Here is a 21,955-nt window from a genome sequence, read left to right as displayed (position 1 = left end):
TCAAATTCAAGGACTTTTTCAATATTTGCAAGTATAATATTTATATAGCAAATCAATATGCTAAAATGCAGATGAATAAAAGTCTACATAATCACATTTCATCAAGAAAAGTATAATTAACTCTTAAAGGTTAGAATTGGAAAAAATTAAAATTTACTCACAGTTTAGTTACTTAACATTTCAAATATTTAGAGGCACCGATTTTGAATTTTCATATTTTTTGGCAAAAATATGCTAATAAGTAAAACCATCCTATAAATTAAAACAAACAGAAAACCAATAAACAATGAATATGAAATGTTCAAATTTGTTTAAATCTTGGTATTAAATGTATTTCTTTGCAATTTGCAATTTATTTCTTATATACCATATAACTTTAACCCATCATTTAATTTGGACCAATCTAAAAGTTGTGAAAAGGGTTACAGAATTAAGATTTTCTAGCAAAAATATTCTGATGCTATGTGAAGTGAGAGTTAAAGAATGATTTCAAGCATTCAACAATTGCTTTCAAGGAATTTAAATTTAAACATCTTTCCTTCAATTCTTAACCTACTGCCATGGAACCAAAAGTGATAAATTAGCCTTTGCCACCAGTAGGCCAGGCCAGCCTGTACAGTGCACATCTATGCAGTTTGACAAACCCTATACTGTTGTCGGACAGTCCTGACCAAATTTTCATATTGATAATGGACAATTTTAGGAATGGAAGCTGGACAAGTCCATTTACCAAATTGTGTAAACCACTGGTTAAAGGTTTAAGACTAAAAGTCTTTTTCTACAATTTTGTTTAAATCAGGAAATTATGAGTGGGATTAATTTTTAGTTTACATTGCACACCATACATTTAATGAAAATTTTCTCCTTGAAATCGCATCTTGATCAGGTAACGCCTTCAGGAATTGTGTAACATTTGACATTTCCAGATACCAATATTGCTTCCCTATATAGACTGACATTTGACATTAATGCTATAAAGCTTCAGTTACAGGAAAAACAAGGCAAGTATCATATTGACTCCTTGAGACACAGGTGCATTTTCATAACTTCAATAATTTTTCTCCTTCCTAATATATATCATACATTGTAACTTACAAACTGATAAAAATTGAATTCCTATCACCCTGTCTTAAAATGTGTCCTTGACATTAAAAATACGGACTGGAAAAGCCTAAAAGTAACTTTATTATAACGTATGTACCAATCTATTACATGCATGATGATATTACTCTGGTTCTGAATGGATATTTAACAAAGGAAAAGAGAAAGTAGGATCAAAGATGTCCTGATTTTATTACATTATACTTTTGAATTATTTCTGTAATTTACTTTTCTGTGGAAAAAGGGAAAAATAAAACATACTGCAGTCAAAGGGAACCTTATAATGGATTAAGCCACATTTAACAATATTCAACCCTTCTTTGAGTCCCTCACATTCCTTACCAAAAATACATTGAAAACATCCACAAGAAATTAATGGAAAATATTGCTCCAAATGTAAAAATTTCTCCTAACTTTATGACTCCATAGAGTAAATTAAAAATACTACTAGATTATAAAATTGTATGAACAAACCTTTACATTCTCAAAACAACTTCAGTAGAATTTCGTTGTCTGTTACAGACAAGTAATTCATTTAGATCCAAATTAGACAAAATTACAATTTAATGATATTTCACCCGTTAAATTAAATAACAACTTAGTTTTGTTTTGTTTGTTAATTAATTAATTAATATAATAAACACAATTTACATACATAAAAGCATACCTTAACTATTGGTTTAAGTAAACTATCTCAACAAGCTTTGACAAAAAAATGTGATCGTGTGAATAAATCTGAATTAAGGCATGTTGTCTTCGATATCAAAGAGCATGTCAAGTGCTTCTTTGAATGGAGATTTGATGATAATTTTATAACACGTCCTTAGATAACAATCACAATGATATGCACAGTAACCGTGCACTGGGTCTGAAAGTTAAGTTCATTTGTACTTTGAATTTTCCCTAAAATGATGAATAGTTTTGTCTCGCTTGGAAAACATTGGGCAATTCCATTTAATATATTTAGGGTGGTAAGACTGTTAGACTGTGTGATTTTAAAGTATCTTTAAATAAATCATGATTGGCAAAGGTAACTGGAAATAAATTTTGCAGTTTCTAGCAATTTCACCGTCTGCTGGGGCACTATAAATAAAGCTCTGTAATACTCCGGCAATTATATATCATTAATACACTTGTTACTATATATAGTAACAAAATTGCCTATGATTTCAACTAATTATGAGTGTCACGTGACCTATTATGAGTTTTCGGCCCGGGGCCGAGAACTAGTTATCAGCCTGCATAACATGTGCACGTGCACAAACTGAAACAATGACGTCATATTTTACGTCATCAAACAGTTAACTGTAAAAGTGAAAGTAGGTTGTCAGCACGAATGGCTTTATTAAGCGTACATTGTATTTAGTACAAACACATTTTTGTTACTATTGAAATTTGAAGAAATAATACGACAAATTCATTCCGAAAAAAATGAAAATAAAACTTGCTTCTAGATTCTACTGCTTTGAACACACAAACAGTAAACATCTCTGTACAGAACAGTAGAAGTGTACGAAAGAACTTCAAATTATTTGTTGTTGTTGTTTTTTAAATGCGTGTATTAATCTTTTAATAATAATTATATACTATAACTGGCTCCATCTTTTACTGCTGTACAAAAATGATTTTCCAAAAGCAATTAAACTTTTAATGCCTTTAATACTTTTAAATCATTCAATAGTAAGGCAGACCAAACTTTTACAATAAGTAACTGAGTCATAAGTCAATGTAGCACCTTTACAGAAAGATTTAGAATGATTCACCCTTAACTATCCTATCCTCAATAAAACCAGGTCATTTATATAAAAGCCCAAATTTCTCATAAAAATATCTTATCTCCGATAAATAATTCATTAGCCATACATTGCTTTATCCGCTGACCAAAATCCTACAATAAACACCAGTGACACCTTGATGTCTAAAATATATCCATTATTCTTGATTTATGGCCTTATTAAATGGGGAATTCTGCCGAAAATGTGATTATCCAAACCACAAGGTATCAGATTTAACAAATTTTCTAGAAACCTTCAGAAGCACACTGGCAACAGTAACAAAGCAAGTGGAGACCACACACTTACAATAAATAAAACAACTTTCGCCTGGTTTGTAAATGGAAATGCATAAATATTTCAGACAGAGCAATATAATATATTATGCATATAATGTATTTATGATATAATTATACCAAAATTAATATAATTATACAAGTTGTTTTATGTTTATTATTGTATGTTAGTAAATCAAGGTTTTTGTAAGGTTTGTGATGACCTTGAATAAGCATAGAGAATATGATTCATCCTCATCATTTTCATCACCACCATTCAACATTATATTATGTATTATCATCATCATCATTATCATCATCATCATCATCAAGTTCACTATCATCATCATTATCATCATCATCATCATCAAGTTCACTATCATCATCATCATCAACATATCATCATCATCATCATCATCAAGTTAAATGACTTCATTGTCAACATCAATATCATCATCAAAAACAACATACTCCATCATCATCAACATCAAGTTCAACATAACATCATGTATCATCATTATCATCATCAAGTTCAATTACATCATCATGATAAAATTCCACATCAACATCATCAACACTTCATTATTATCATCATCTTGAAGTTCAACATTAACTTCATCTTATCATCATTATAGTTGGATATTTGCCATTTGCAATATTTGGAACATTACAAAAAACATTAACAACAATTTTATTACATGGAGCATTTTTCCACTGCTAGTGGTCAGTTTGCTTAGTTAAACTTAACAGGTAAGAGCACATATTATAAAGCAATGTTCTTTGTTTATACTTACACATTACAATCTTTAAATTCTGGTAAAGAATTAAGAATAATAAGTGTGATGTATGCTTGAAATAACCATAGAAATGGCATTAAATGAAACACAACATGTAAACAATTATTTTTAAATGGTGCAATAGAGCTGGTTGCCTTAAATATTTGAAACAGATCTTATAGCTAAATTGTACTGAATTTCAATATGAACTGAGACTAGAATCTGTCAGACAGCACGAAGAGTCTACTGTAACTGCTATAGTTGTTACTCAAGGTTGAATCAATCTTTCCATAACAATAAAAAATATTATTATGCACACCCCCTGACTGTCTGAACTGATCTGATAAAATTATTTATTAATATCACCTTTTATCATTTCATAGGGAGATAAATATTTGCACTCATATAGTGATTGTATAACACGTATTACATGGAATAAAAGCAATATTGGGTAAAATATGCACAATGTCACATACACAGCACAAAAACCGTAACTTAATCATGATCAAACATGTAGGTGATTGGTACATTCTGCACAGCTGAGTACAAAATAACTGCTCAATACTTAACAAATGATCGACACCAATGACATTTTACAAGTACTTGCAACATAATCTGCCTCATTACAGAGGTGCACCCACATAATTCCCTTTGAAATTTGTCAACCTTTCTGTATAGTATGTTGTGTTTTTTCTGGTTATTTATCATAAGTCTGCCAGATGACTTTCCAGCAACTATTTGCATCTGAAATCTTCCAAAAAAGTAACATTCTGTCAAATTCCATGCTAGAGTTATTGGTCTTGGTAAGTGCTGTTTGTATTATTTTAATTCTGAAATATGGGTGAATTTTCAAATGAAAACCTTCAATTGTTGTGAAGAAAGAACTACATGCAAAACTTTAAGGCCTATTAAGCCCCAGAAATGCTTTCATTTTCATTTCTCAAAAGCTTTTTTATTTCTGGTGTACTTTCACAGTTTCTAGAAAGTTAATCACTGGCCAATTACCTGAACCATTTTTTCTTCTTCATTTTTTCACAACTTATTAAGTACATTGTATTTTGTATGGAAGTCAAAATACTACAATGTTAACATCTTGCTACAATGTACTTGTATGACAAATAATTTTAATGCTACTTTTTTAAGGTAACAAGCATCTACCCTGCTGTAAAATTATAATTAAAATGTTATAGAACTCAAATTAGGTCATTTTAAAGAAGTAAAAATTTATCCATGTCTGAAGCATATTGTGCCTTTAAACATGGAACATTCTTAATATACAACGCTGAGACATGAAAGTGATTACAGGAGAATATGTTACTAGTATCATGAAAAACATGTTTGTTTGTTTGCCTATTTTTTATGCTAATGTTAACACAAATTTGTTTATATCTCAGTGGTGGATCAACTGGCTTCCCTAGATAACTAAACAGTAATTACCAATTCCCCACAAGAGACCAACCTCTAATCCCACAATTTTGAGAGACAAATAACCATCAGACTCTATGTACGTGATCATCTGTCATGCATGAGGATCAAACCAGTAATTACCCTGAATTACAAAGCCAATGCTCTCCATATGGAGCTAAGCAAGCAGATTAATGTTTCTCCTATGGAAAATAAATGTTAAGTTTTCACTTTTCATTTGATTCTGTTAATGTTCTTTAAGCAAATCTGACTATGAAATAATGACCTTTCACTTCATTAAGCCTAAAAATATCCAGCCCCATCCTATAAGCTCATTTAGTCTACCACCCTCAGATATGTGTGAAGGTTAAGGCACATATGTTTCCCTGCTTTTTTACATAAAAATATGCTTAATGCTATTTATTCTCTACAGCTGTTTCAATGATTAATGAGAAGAACTTGGCAATTACTTGTGACTATGAGGAGAAGTTGGCAATTACTTGTAACAATGAGAAGTCAGCAAGTAATTGTGACTATTGAAAGAAGTTGGCAATTACCTGTGACTTTGAGGAGAAGTTGGCAATTACCTGTGACAATGAGGAGAAGTTGGCAATTATTTGTGACAATGAGGAGAAGTTGGCATTAACGTGTGACTATAATGATGAGAAGTTTTCTGTGACAATGAGAAGTTGGCAATTACATGTTACAATGAGAAATTGGCAATTACTTGTGACTATGGAAAGAAGTTGGCAATTACAAGTGACTATGAGGACAAATTTGCAATAAGTTGTGAATATGAGGAGAAGTTGGCAGTTACTGGTGATTTTGAGAAGTTGGCAATTACCTGTGACTATTGGGAGAAGTAAGCAGTTACTTGTGACAATGAAGAGAAGTTGGCAGTAACATGTGAAAATAGTACAACCAAGTACAGATCCCAGGAACACTTGTTACTGTCCAGTGTTACCTGATGGAATATATTAATAAACTAGCCCTTTTAACCCTAAAAAACAAACAAAAAGCACATAAAACTCTCCAAAACAGACAAGTAATACCAAAAACAAACATACTGCAATCACTTTTCTCATGAATGGCCATTTTTAACAAACAACAATTTGTCATTGCCCTACAAAGCAGAGAGTAAAATGTCACCGATTCCTCAATGAATAGCAATAATGTCAGTATACAATATTTCAAGATACTCTCTCAGGACTCATTTACAACCAGGAGTATGTTCTGACATTTAAAATTGTCATCATAGAATTGATAAAGGAGTTTCCTTGTATTGTAAAAAAACCTGTAAACAACTTACATTATGATGCATTATGGTGTTTTTTTTTTTTTCAAATTCTACTCTAAAATCTGTTAAGTGATGTGTACTGCAACATTTAGAACATCAATAATACTGTTTGTTGCTCCCAGATTTTTCTTTGCCAAAGCTGAAAATGATCAGTTTAACTGTAAGGACAAGAAGCGCCGCATTGCGACGAAAACCAGGTTTTCAACGACCAAGTTTTGATGTGACAGAAATCAATAGGTCAAAGTGCACTGAAGTTATTGAGTAGATATTGAATATTCTATTGTAAGCAAATTACCTTGACCTTGCTCCCAGATATCTAAGTGGCAATCCAAAGCTGCCACTCAGCAAGTTTGGTGACAAAAGGTCAAAGCAAACTCAAGTTATAACATGAAAAGTAAATGCATTAACCTTGATCACAGACACCTGGGTAGCAATCCCAATTTGCCTCTTGATATAAGCTACCCATTCATCAAGTTTGGCGTCAATAGGCCAAAGCAAACTCAAGTTATTGAGTGGAAACTGAATTTCTATTTTTAGTAACAGTGACCTTGACCTAGATCACAGACACCTGGGTAGCAATCCCAAGCTGCCTAAATATAAGCTATCCATACACCAAGTTTGGAGTCAATACACCAAAGCAAACTCAAGTTATTGAGCGGAAACTGAATTTCTATTTTTAGTAACAGTGACCTTGACCTTGATCACAGACACCTGGGTAGCAATACCAAGCTGCTTCTTGATATAAGCTACCTACACACCAAGTTTGGTGTCAATAGGCCAAAGCAAACTCAAGTTATTGAGTGGAAACTGAATTTCTATTTTTAGTAACAGTGACCTTGACCTAGATCACAGACACCTGGGTAGCAATCCCAAGCTGCCTCTTGATATAAGCTATCCATACACCAAGTTTGGTGTCAATAGGCCAAAGCAAACTTAAGATATTGAGCAGAAACTGAATTTCTATTTTTAGTAACAGTGACCTTGACCTTGATCACAGACACCTGGGTAGCAATCCCAAGCTGCCTCTTGATATAAGCTATCCATACACCAAGTTTGGTGTCAATAGGCCAAAGGAAACTCAAGTTATTGAGCGGGAACTGAATTTCTATTTTTAGTAACAGTGACCTTGACCTTGATCACAGACACCTGGATAACAATCCCAAGCTGCCTCTTCATATAAGCTATCCATACACCAAGTTTGGTGTGAATAGGCCAAAGCAAACTCAAGTTATTGAGCGGAAACTGAATTTCTATTTTTAGTAACAGTGACCTTGACCTTGATCACAGACACCTGGGTAGCAATCCCAAGCTGCCTCTTGATATTACCTATCCATACACCAAGTTTGGTGTCAATAGGCCAAAGCAAACTCAAGTTATTGAGCGGAAACTGAATTTCTATTTTTAGTAACAGTGACCTTGACCTACATCACAGACACCTGGGTAGCAATCCCAAGCTGCCTCTTGATATAAGCTACCTACACACCAAGTTTTTGTGTCAATAGGCCAAAGCAAACTAAAGTTATTGAGCGGAAACCAAAAGTTGACGCCCGCCCGCCCGCCCGCCTGCCCGCCCGCCCGCCGACTTCGGCATTACAATAACCCGGTTTTCGTTGAAAACCTGGTTAAAAACGTAGGCAAATCTATATTTAGCCTCAGCGACCTTGATCTTAAGCCCTTACCATGTATCTAAGATATTGGTCAATAAATTTTTAAGATGCTTTGAGAGATGTTAAGTTATTGTGACATAAAAATGGAAGGAAGGACAAACTTTTATTTATATCGTAACCGTACTGCACCAAATGTTCCTTAGACCCTAATATCCTACTGAATCTGTATACTGGACTTGCCCGGCTTTGAATATGGAACAGTTCATTTGAAATTAAAGTGAATTCAATACAAAAATACTACTGTATATGTATATAAAATGGGCTGCTAAAAGTATAGAGCCTGGCCAAAACTGGCTTTATACTGGTGGCAAATGTTAATCACTTTTGATTCCAGCAGGTTAAGAAAATATTAATAGCACATTATACGCTAAGATTTAGGAACCCAAAATCAATGAATTGTTAAAAATCAATGAATATTTGTTAGGTAATATAGTAATGAATATTTGTTAGGTAATATAGTAAGAAATCCAGTCTCTCTTAACTCCTATTGGCAGTTTTCGTAAAATTTAATTCTAAGTTAATATATTTATCATATGAGAGATTTTTCCCTCTGTGATGATGTCATTTTATGTTACGAATATGGCAATTAGCATACATGCTCAGAGACATTTGCGTCTGTAAATCCTTAAGAAAGTTAAACAGTCATTAAGTCATACATAAATCTCAGGCACTACTAATTACATGTACATGTCAATATTCTGGTTTAATATGGCAAAAAATAAAATAAGTTTTCGCTCCTCAGACTGCAATAATTCTATATCATTTGTTAATATTTGTCAACAGGATTTTATGGAAGTGTTTATGTCTTCTTGTTGACATTAATTGACATAACTGAATCTAAATTAATTAAATTTGCTGATAAATAATCAAGAGAACTTCCGCTTTGAAATTATCAATGCTTAAAAAAAAAAAATCAAATTTTCCACAAATACAATTGGTTTTATAGTATTGGTTTCTAGGAGAAACATTGCAATGATGCTTTAATTATTAAACATATCGAGAATATTATGTTTGTAAACCTCACGATATTCAAATAAACATTTACAACACTGTTATAAATTTCAATTATTGTAATCAGGAAGTAATTGTGACTGTTCCATAACAAAATAGGAAATGTCACTTTTTATTAATTTTATATAAATTAACAGATAAATAATTAAATAATACAGAATCATTTTCATTTATATGTACATGTAAATCAATATCTATTAAATGGCTTCTCCCACATGCCCTCCCTCTAAACAAACCTACACCTCTCATCCTGCACTAAAACATTAAAATTTAGACTCTTATAGAGAATTTTCTTTTCCTTATAGATATGGCTAAACATTTTTTTCATTAATTTGTTAAGGATCGAACAAAATGACCATAAAATAAAAATATGACACACTTTAAAAAATTGCATTAAAAAAGAAAATTTCCACCAATTAGGCTCTGCTTTTTTATTCTCAAGTGCGAGTTTTGCCGACAAAAAATACCAATTGTTCACCTTCCGCATGTTTCAAATTAATCAGACTTCTGACACTTTGTAACCCAGCTGTGTGTGACAATACCCATTGTAAAATAACAATAATAGCACAATAATCACACCAGGACCCTTTTTGTGAACCCTCGTCCAAAACACAAACAGCCTTCCCCTGATCAATGGTTTTTTGAGAGTTATCAAACGGTAGAAAGTTTTGAAATAATATCCTTCTTTACAAATCAGAGCAAATATAACAGACTGGCCATAAAAAACTTTATAGCCTTAATTATCTTTTAAAGTCAGGACAATATGACTTTAATTTACGATATGCTGCTTATTGGTTGATTTGTTTGTTTGTTTGTTTGTTGTTTTTTTTGTTTTTTTGGGGTTTTTTTTTTAGGGGGGAGGGGGGTTAATTTACAATAATTCAAAACTTTAGATAATGATTTGTTGACTTAATTATCAAATTATCTCATTGGAAAATGGAATGAAATGATATTACAAATCTTAAAGGACAAAACAAACTATTATATAACTAACATACATTATTCACATATGTATAACTTTATGCAATATTTCATTTCGAATTTTACATTCTAAGTACTAAGAAACTTTGAAAATTTTTGTTCTTAATCATTTTGTAATGCCGTATATCTCTTCACAATGTAAATCACAAACTCCTACTTATTCAGTTAATTTCATTTTTTTTTCTTCTTTTTTGTTTTTAATTTTCTTCTGTTAATAAACCTAGGGATGGATCTAATTCATCTCTAAAATAAACCAACATAAAATTAGGAGACCTTGTAATGACTTAAAGATGTCTTCAAACTACTGCAATAAGGACACAAACATTTCCAATATCTATGCCATATACAGTAAAACCTATCCCTTAAAACCCCTTACTTTGTACAACACGACCATTTATTGTCCCCATTTTATATTCAATATTACATGACCATTTATTGTCCCCATTTTATATTCAATATTACATGACCATTTATTGTCCCCATTTTATATCCAATATTACATGACCATTTATTGTCCCCATTTTATATCCAATATTACATGACCATTTATTGTCCCCATTTTATATCCAATATTACATGACCATTTATTGTCCCCATTTTATATCCAATATTACATGACCATTTATTGTCCCCATTTTATATTCAATATTACATGGACCATTGATTGTCCCCATTTTATATCCAATATTACAGGACCATTGATTGTCCCCATTTTATATCCAATATTACAGGACCATTTTATTGTCCCCATTTTATATCCAATATTACAGAACCATTTTATATATTGTCCCCATTTTATATCCAATATTACATGACCATTTATTGTCCCCATTTTATATCCAATATTACACGACCATTTATTGTTCTCATTTTATATCCAATATTACAGAACCATTTTATATATTGACCCCATTGTATATCCAATATTACAGGACCATTCATTGGTCCAATTTTTATCCCATGATAACTTATTGGCCCATTTCTGATATCACAAGATCATTTATTGGCCCATTTCATAAATGATATTGGGTCATATTTCAAAAAAAAAATATAATAAAATATTCCCAGGTAAGGAAGCTGAGCTGCAGATGGTTATTTCCATTAAAATCCTGAGCTGTTAGCATCTGCTGATAAAGAGCATATTTTCATACAGACCACTGCCACAAATGAGAACCAAAATACAGAAAAACAATGCTATAATCTATATAAACTTAAGGGGCTATCAAAAGTTCAGTCATGTACCAAAACAATTCAGATAGGTTACTCAAAGTATGGTGCACTTTAATTTCCTGGTTCCCCAACCCTTAACTGAAAATAATCTATGGAGGGAGACAATACAGCTGGAAAATCCCCATATCACCTTTGGACACTTATTATATCAACATATTTACTACTTAAGCTGCATCTAAAACAGAATGTTCAAAAGGAAAACAGATAACTTCCATGTGTAAAATTCCATTTTGATATTATTTTCCTTATTTCCCATCTTCTAATAAGTGACTTTAGCAATGTGATATTCCATGGAAGAAATTCAATTAGATATACAGAGTAGAGAAAACATATCTGTTTCTGCACATTACAGCATTTCCTGGAAAATATAAATTCTAATCTAAATATAGCAATTTTTATTTTATGAATTACATGTAGTTTGCCTTTCAGGCACTTTTATTTCCCCAGAATTCTCTAATGCATACAAAAGCATCAATTCTGAAATACATGTAGGTATGGGAAAGGTAAATGACTTCAAAATGTGTCTATAATGTAATTTTAGCACGAGGAACGGTTGCTTAATGTAGTCACTACTCAGATCACTAGTGAGTTTTCTGGAGGCAAAGCACTTTATTCATTGCTATAAGTTATAAATTATAGACACTTTGATTGTAACATTTTTTTGGAGGCTGAGTGTCAACTCACACTAATGACAAAAGGTCATATGGCTGCTAGGAACATTTCCAGCTATATAAGTGGAGAAAGACCCTAGAAGACACAACCCCAAGTCAGTACATCTAAATATTTTAAGCACGAGAGGTCAGCTGAGTGGAACAAATAACTTTCCATAAACATGATATAGTTTTTCCTCATGTGAAAGACTTGTCGAATTTGAACTTACACGTCGGTTGAAGTGGTAAGAGATCCTGATTCATCAACTTTAAACACTAATGGCTTTACTGTACCATGCCTGGCAGACACAAAAATAAACTGACTTGATCTTTCTCATAATGATCACTTTTGCATTTAAAGAGCAACACAATGTATGAGCGTGTAACATTTACAAAATCAGAAAGTCATAGAGCCAATGACCAACTTGTTTTGATGTACCTGCGGTCTCTGCACTGCTACACACTGCCACCCTTAAATTTCTTAAATGGACTTAATCCAGCTCCAATTTTTGGAATTTTCCATTATCAATATTGGCTATGTTAAGATTTAAGTGAGTAAAACCCCTGTCACACTAGGACCGCGTTCTCACGGCGTCCAAAGAAAATTCAGAACGCCAAGGTGAGCGCAGTAAGATCGCAAACATCGCAACAGCATCGCCGTAGCATCGTAGTGGCATCGCATAGAACGCCGACCAACGGCGCAAATTTTGAACATGCTCAAAACAAACACCGTCGCTCGGCGTTCTAAAATGAGCGCAGTAGCATCGCAGTAAGGATGCCGTAGCAACTCAGTAGCATCTCCTACAACGCAACAGGAGCGCTGCGAAAGCGCAAAAGGAACGTCGAATGAACGCCCTGGTTATCCAAGGCGCTTGTACGGAGACTGTGCGACGTCTTTACCGCGCTTAAACTGCGTGTGTACGGCGCTTTCACGGAGCTTTACGATTTCAACGCAGTGTGAGCGCTGCGAGAGCGTCGTATGAGCGCCGTAAATGCGCAGTGAAAGCCCAAAGAACGTCATAGAAGCGCAGTCTGAACGTAGACAATCGCCAACTAAAACGCCATCGAAGCTCGGCAGCACCGCCATGATCGCCTCGAGCACACCGTGAAGACGCCGTGCAGTCTTCATGACATCAACAATATTACATTTTTTATTGCGACCTCGCGGCGCTTTGTTAAATTGAACAACGCCGTGCGAACGCAGCGAAATCGCATTCTAGTGTGACAGGGCCTTAAGCCAACAGTATAAAGCCTGGTCTGACTAAACAAATGTGCTGGTACTTTAAGTTCCAGCATGGTACAGGTTAAACAAATATTATGGTTTGTACAAGTTTAACTAAGCGGAAGAAGTTTACTTACATCATTTGTTGTATTTCAGAGATGAACCAATGTTGACCGGAGCCAGTCTTCCCTGCTCCACCCACTGCTGGTGTCTGGTCTTTGCTACTCATCTCTTACAGTTACTATGACAACCAAAGACTTTTTTTTCATCTGTTAAAGCTAAATGATAAAAATAGAAATGAATAATACAACTGTATGTAACAGTGTAGTGAAACATGGGGAAAAAAGATAAACAGTGTGCCCCAAATTATTTCACAAAGGAGAATAATTCACTTATTCAATGCCAGATATATTAGGATTTTGATCTGTGATCCAGAAGTAGGTTGAGAAGTTTTAATCCTTCACCATCTTAAATTTGTAATTGAATGTGCTCAGTTTTCATTTTTGGAACTTTGAGGATATTAGGAAAGTCAGCCAGCATTATAGAGCCTGGTCATGTTGCAGACACTGCATGGATCTACATCCTTGTCTCGCTCTATACTTGTGGCAAATACATATAGTTTTCAGTTTTATAATAACATACATGTATATAATACAGTGTAAGAAATTCAAATTTGAATCCACTAGGCTGGTTGGACTACCAGATTGAAATATTCACCAGCCCGAAAGAAATTACACTACCAAGATCAGTTGTTTATATTGCCTCTGAAAATATAGTAGCCTGTTCGGACTTGTTAATGTGAAAAGTTGGTAGCCCAAGCAGTAATTTAGTAGTCAGGGGCTATCGGACTTCTGGTAATTTCGAACACTGTGTATAGGTATTTTATAAGGTCATAAAAGGGTATAATTCAGTTAATACAATGCAAGGGTTCAGAGTCTTGGACACTGACCTTCAATAATGAACCTGAAAACATGGTCATGTAAATTTTCAGATGAATACAGTTGTACTGTATGTGGTTGTGGTGAAGATAATTCAGATTACTTGCAAAGAAAACCTTAACCAGGATTTTTTCAAGATTATAATGAGTAATAAATTAATATTAATTCTAAACCTTGAGAATATTATACAACAAACCACACACCTTAGTTTGTCTTCTAAACAGATCTTGGTCATCTTGTCTAGTTGTCTCTATCAGAAATACTGCAATATTAGAGTACATGTACCTACAAAACACAACAAAATATGGTAATATTATACTGTCATTAAAATGAAGAAAGAGTTCTAGACAAAATATCAGACATTTTAATATGCATGCAACAAGTATAGCATAACATTTCACATATATAACATTTTTTTTGTTGTTAAAATACTGAAAGTCTTGAGAAACACAATTCTTAAAACTTGAAAGTGTACTGTCAAAGTAAAAAACATACATACATTTTGTAATTACACCTCCAGTCTATTTCCTTTAAATTTGTTCTTTTTGTTTTAGACATAGGTAAAGCAAACACAATGAAAAGTTATGTAAATGTAAAGAGTTTAGTCTTCTTTTCTCAGTGTTGGACAGTATGATAAATGTTAAGTAGAAAAGAAGAAAAGAAGAGTATAATTCTCATAAATTCTGCAAAACTGTTTGGTATTTCTACAACAATGATAAAAAAAATTCAACATTACAGAAGGGACTGTTGTGTAAAGGAAGTAAAATAAAAACTTTAGCCCAGACCGTTCTGTATCATTTGAACTGGTGGAAGAACATTGAAACTAACTTGTCAGAAATGTGAACCATGAGACAATGTGCAGAGCGCAGGTTTGACCTTCCACAGGTCAAGGTCACACTTAGTCATTTTGTCTCAATTTCAAAATTTTGTGTCTGCTTTGCATCTTTTGAACTGCTAGAATGAAATTAAAACTATTTGGCAGAAATATATAATGAGACGGTGTGCAGAACCCAGGTGCGTCCGGCTTCCTGAATTTTTTTCTGGCATATAAAAAGTATGATGCCTATTTCTAATTCAAATATAATTAACATAATGAGCAAACACAGCTTCCTATTAAATATCATGATATACCATACCATCTCATTAGTTTAAGATAAACTATAATTATTTCAAAATTCATTTCCTGTTCAAAAATCAGTACATCTCTCAAGGAAGTGAAATTGCCAAAAAACAAAATTAATCTTCTCACAAAAGGTGTAACAATAAAGTTTAAAGTTAATGTTGTATTTGAAAACAAGTTGCAACTACACCCTTACCATACTCATTATTCTATAAACATCATAAGACTGTCTTTCAATCTGGACAAAACCATTTATCATTTTTAGGGAAAATTTCAAAATAATAACTTAATGAATTGCTAAGCAAACAGTGCAGATCATGGGTAGAATCTGATGCAGCAAGCAGGTTAGGAGTAAATGCATGAATCACTTCTGATACCTCGCTAGGCCTGACAGGAGGATTTTTCAAGAAATGAACCAAATAAGGCTTGCACTCATAAACAATAGACTGAGAGGCAGTCACCTTAACCATTAGTCAACATCTCCCTGGTTTTAATGTTTTACAATTTCATACACAGATTTGACAAATCTAATTAACAAAACTTTTTTTTCCACACAATAATCATGATACATGGTCAGGCAGAAATAATAGCCAAGCTCGATTTAGCTATGGAAATTCCCATATAAATAAAGATCAAGTTAGTTATGACTATAAAAAAGTTAAGACAGACTATGACTAAGTTAAACACTGTGACTATGTCATTATTTTTTCACGAAAATTGCTTATTTGACTGAGTTTAATGTTTTGTATGGTCATTCCAACATGGTGAGTGTAATAAGGGTTATATAGAGCTATATGCTAGTATATATATATATATACGGCTTTAATTTTGTCACATGACTCATTTTTCATTGCAATATTGTCAGTCTATTCAGAATATTATTACTCTACGGCCTGACCAATATGGCAACAAATAACAATATTTTATACATATTATATAATTTATTACCTTTTTATTGTCGCCTTACAAAAATTTGTTACAATAAATGAATATGACTTGTGTACTCATTTATCTAAAATAGAACTTTCAGTCATATTTGAACTTTGAAGATCATCATGTATTTATTGGAAAAGTAACATTGGTGGTGAACATGATTGTTGAATGTATTTCTGGAAAGGTGACCCAAGTAGAATATACTGAATGACCTTTAATGTATGACCTTGGAAGTCATGTTAGATGACATTCAAAATATGTACTGGAAAAGTGACCATACATTACTTTTTAGTGTTTTTTTCTTTTTTCTGCATGCATCTTTTACATGTCATATTTTACTACAATGACAATTTGTAACAAGAGGAGACTTTCATGTATGTTTCATGTGAGGAAGTTATCAGTGAGCTAGCTTATAGAATATCAGTGGTTCTTCGCAGGTTCATATAAATAACACACAGAGGGGCTTAGTGACTTCCTAAACCATTAAAGCTGTAAAATCATATTATGACCTATACAATGTCAATGTCACCTACAATATAAAAGCTAAACCAACAAAAAAAATTTCATTCGAAATAAAATATGTCTATTAGGAAAACAGTATGACAAAGCTCAATAAAATCTAATATAAAATTTGCGCCAGATTATCTTAACTTATTCAGTAGATAATAAGGTTAACTATACAATGAAAGGTATTCCAAATTTGCACCTATCTGATTGAAAAATAACTTGACACAAATACCTAGCTCGAGGCTCAAAAATCGAATCAGAAGAAAGTTTACATCAGCGTATTATACAGGTATTTAGTGTTTACCCATCCTAATTAGATGGTACAACCTCTATAAAAGCCTTCCTCAATACTCATTAAATTGACACATTTAGTATCTGATACAAATGTCCAGCATTCTTGTGGTCATCTCGACAAGGCCACCATAGATGGATACCAATTCCATACATTCCGCTCATTAACAAAGAGGTCAACCAGTACACGGGTAACGCACAACGTCCATCAATAAATAACATTCAAGATTTTCCCGCTCAAATACTTACATATTGTTTATTACCATCTGCTGTTTTTTTTTAATAACCTTAATGTGAACCATATCCCACTTTTAATCAATTCTCCAATAATTATTTTAATGTACTTAATTGTCTAACAAAGCCATTCATCAGTATATAGTTAAATTTCAAAATATTTACTAAGTAAACATACTAAGTTGTAAACAGTGCCAACCACAGCTCAGATATGCCGACTGATCTAGGTCGAAACTGGTCACATGAGTAAATTCAGTTGGCATCAGCATTTAAATTGTTAATTTTCAATTCAAAGGAATGATTATGCATACTTTATCATTTCAAAGGAATATTTTTTTCTTAAATGGCTTTATACTGTTATTTTAGCATAAGTAGAACAGTGAAACTTTCATTGATTAATTTGAAAATCTGTATTAAAAATCAATTAATAAAAAATCTGAAATGAACTGACTAAAAGACTCAAATATCAAATTTCTAACTTTTGACCTAAGGGTAAGTATCAAGATCTCTAGCTGCAAAAAAAAAAATGAGGAGTGAAAATTTATTGAAACATTAAAGAAAAATCAACAATTCATCACAAAGGACTTACAACAAAGAGGACAAATACCATTTGACGTAAATCAGAAAAGTGAAACTCGTATTTACTTAAACAGCTAATAAGATCCTGTGTCAACAAGCCTTAGTCTGTTAACAGAATTGGTATTTGAATGACCACCCTTTGATCTTACCGTAGATTAGTAAATATGCAAATTGTCAACTGTTACTATTTATCGGTTATCAAATGGCTTAGCACTTTGTGAACTCGTAACTTGAAGGTGACAGATTACATCTACGGAAGTACTTTATTATCTCCGTAAAGAAAGACTTTACTTAGTCATCGTAACTTATCTACGTTTATAATTTCGCGCTTCATTGATTAAAGCGTAAATTATGCAAATCATTGTAATTTATGACATGGATTAATAGATTTTTAAAATGATTAAGTAGTAAAAAGGTATGATTAATCAACGATGTTTATTTATGTTTTCAATAATATAGACTTTTACTATTTCATTCATAAAAAAAGTTTTAATTTAAATTTAAGTTAAAGGTGTCAGTCACTGTGTGGGTGTGTTATTTTTAACATTAATTTAGATTATAAAGATAAATTGGGTTAACAGATGCCAAGGTCATTCTTTGTGTATATATATATAGAACATATTGGGTTCTAAAATAAAATTCTTGTCCTTGTACTAACAAAGAAATATGTTGTACTAAAAATTAATCAAGCAGTATACTCACCGGGACACCGCTTTAATACTTTAAATATCTGTATATAATTTTTGGTAACTTTTAGTGCCTTTTCAAAAATTAAGCAATGAGTGAAATTTCAAAAACTTTAAAAACTACTTTATGCATGACTTGCAAGTTTTATTTATGTGTATGATCATAGGCACTTGGTTTCGGGATAAAATAACCCTTTGTGAGGTTTGTAGAACTCAAATATAATTGAATGTTACAATTTTTTTAACGTAGATGTCTCTTTTCTAAAACCGTCATTTTTCCGATACTACTAAAAAAACACGAGACATCTACGTTAAAAAAATTGTAACATTCAATTATATTTGAGTTCAACAAACCTCACAAAGGGTTATTTTATCCCGAAACCAAGTGCCTATGTGTATGATCACATAACCTGTCACTTCCTTTAAGCCCCACAAAAAAAAAACAGTTCAATTTTTCTCAGAAGTACGGTACAATGTAGCTTGATTTTTTTGGCAGCTGTTGGGAATATTTTTTGAAATTGGGAAAAGAACACAGGTTACTTTAGATTTGGAATGGGACCTGGTGATAGGGTTAAAATACCATGAATTTATCTATAAAAAAATACTTTTGGGGTATATTCACATTCTTGTTTGCACTGTATCAGGAAAAGGAAATCATCATAATTGTTGCCATTTTTAATACCACATGTAATTTACATTCATTTTAGTTATTTGTTAATATATTTTTAGACACATGACCACAAAAAGGTTAATGTAATCAAATCTTTATTTTATGTACGAGAAGTTCATGACTGTGAGACTGACAAAAATAACACGAAATGCATTACACTGGTAAATGTACAAACAAGAGCAGTCAAAAACCCTCAACATCTCAATGATGACAAATATTCTCATCTTGTTTACTATTTTGACTGGGAAAGTAAGAATGAAAATAACTGTTCTTACTTTTCAATCAATTTTCAAAATACATGTATATCAATCGATGCATTTAAGAACAAATATTGATTTACTTCTGTAAAGCAACACCTCTATGGAACGTTACCAATATATTTGTCTTTCAGAGGGGGTTGCTCTGGAGAGGTTATATTATAAACTACTTCACATAAACAAAGCAAGCTCTCAACTTTAACATGTCACAAGATGCATGCCAATTATGGGTTAAACCCGGTTTTATATATATATACACTTTGTAAAGTGCACATGTACTTTTAAATATTACAATAATGATATCCTGTACTTGTTGTTTAAACCACAGACGTGACTCATTAACTGGGTTAAAAATGCAACATGCATGTACATGTGTATGCACTTTTATAAACCTGATTAATACCATCGGATTCTGACACATAAACACATGAGTATTTCTGGACTTTTTGTATCATGTTTTACTTAACCTATGTTTAGACTATTAGGGAAACATTATTCTTTTAACATTTTATTGCTGTAGTATCTTGACTCATGATTTGGACATGAGAAGTTGTTTTGACAGAATTATGTAAACGTACTACTACTCTTTGTTTTGGTTTTTTTTGTTGTTTTTCTTCTCTTTGATGTTACAAAAGTTATGTTTCAAATCAGTTTTTCCCTCAAATAAATATGTCAGACTCCTGTTACAACATCAGGGAAGTCTGGTCATTTCACGGGAGAGTTAATATTTCAACTTAAAGGCACATTATTCCTCAGTTCTATGTATTTAACAAATTATCTCAATTTCATCTTTCTAGAAATACTGCTTTTTTGTTGTTAACTTTAAAACTTACAAAACAAATGAAATTATTATATATGATTGTCATAACAAACATTATTTACATTTGCTTATTTTTGTCAATAAACTAAATTAACTTTAAAATGTTCAAAAAAAACTTTAAAAAAACACCTATGTATCAACCACCTTATTTATTTACCTATAATTTAAATATTTAATAAGGGAAACCACAACTGTACTTAGAGACCCCTCTGACAAGCAATTAACTCTACCAATGAACAATAATTTGTTATCATTTTATATAACCCTGAAACCACTTAAACTGAAAAATATAGTTTTAATGGGTATTCTTCTCATTTATTCTACATTGTTTAAAACAACTCTGAAGACAAGATTGATTCTTTGAAGTGTAACATGGTCAATCTGTCATTCTATATTTAGAAACTGATGCATGAAATGGGAAAACCCCTAAAAGTAAAAATCTATAAACAGATTGACATGTTTGTAATGTCATGCACATGATGAAGTATGATTGATTTATTACTCCAAAACATAATAAACCAGCAATTTTCATGTTTACATGGAGATTAATTCATTTGTAAACATTACCATTATAAATTACTAACCAGAACTGAACATCTAGTAAACAGATGCACTTTATAATTCTTAACAAAATAAAACAATCTAAGACTATTCTTAGAGGAAATAAAAAAGATGAACATTGACCAGACAGAAATATATAGGTCAAGATATACTCATACTACAAACAATGCCTTTTTAAAAAAAAAAAAAAAAAAATATATATATTTATAAGTTACAATACAATGTATATATTTACAATGTATCATGCATAATCATCAAATCATATCTTTAATTCTAAAGAAATTGAACAATATACTAATGAAGTAAGTAAATATATTTGTCAACATACATGTATGTCAAGTTAACTTCAAATGCCTTTTCTTTGGAATATATCCTAATTTACTTGTTCTTTGGAATATATCCTAATTTACTTGAATGCCCCCAAAAATATTTTCTAGAGCATAAAAATGAAAGTAAATAATTTCACAAAAAGGTAGTTCCAATTGAATTATTTTTTTCATTTTAAATAAATGCAATTACAGGAGTTGGAGAACTTAATTTGGAGTAATAAATCACAAATTTTATTACTTCTTCTGGCAGGTTTCATTCCTTTGTACCTACTTTTCTTTTCGACTTGCAACATGCCAATAATTAATGAAGACAACAAAATTCATTAAAATGATAGTGCCTGTCATATTATACAAACCACTTGATTGACAGCACGCTCCTTATTTACACAGTATTAAATACCTCAGAGTCAAAATTTAACAAACAATAATGTTTCGTGTATACTTATAAAGACTGAAAGCCTACAGAACTATAAAGCAGAGTCAAGCAAAACAGCTCTTATAGTAGTACAGAAGAACCCTTTTAAGCAGCACGCCTCCAGATTTAAAACTAAAATATTGTTAAACAACCGTAAATAAGCAACTTACACCTTACAAACAGCACTCACAACCCACGTAATTACCAAAATGAGGTAAAAATATTCAAA

General features: G+C 32.1%; 1 protein-coding gene across 5 annotated transcripts in view; it reads right to left on the bottom strand.

Moving 5' to 3' along the window:
* Positions 1–21,955, bottom strand: part of LOC132760086 (transcription initiation protein SPT3 homolog) — a 51,473-nt gene that overhangs the window by 23,686 nt on the left and 5,832 nt on the right. For 4 of the 5 annotated variants that reach the window (XM_060751979.1, XM_060751978.1, XM_060751981.1 and 1 more), the window contains exons 2-3: positions 14,528–14,609; positions 13,524–13,664 (exon numbers count right to left, since the gene is read on the bottom strand). In XM_060751979.1, coding sequence (XP_060607962.1) covers positions 13,524–13,615 — 92 coding nt within the window. In that variant the 5' untranslated portion in view covers positions 13,616–13,664; positions 14,528–14,609. Of the gene's footprint in view, positions 1–6,637; positions 6,657–13,523; positions 13,665–14,527; positions 14,610–21,955 lie in introns of those variants that run through there. The other variant, XM_060751982.1, reaches the window with a different exon arrangement.

Source organism: Ruditapes philippinarum, unplaced genomic scaffold, assembly GCF_026571515.1.
Source record: "Ruditapes philippinarum isolate M1 unplaced genomic scaffold, ASM2657151v2 ctg1277_1_1_1_1, whole genome shotgun sequence".
Taxonomy (NCBI): Eukaryota; Metazoa; Mollusca; class Bivalvia; order Venerida; family Veneridae; genus Ruditapes; species Ruditapes philippinarum.
This window is presented reverse-complemented; position numbering and strand designations above follow the sequence as displayed.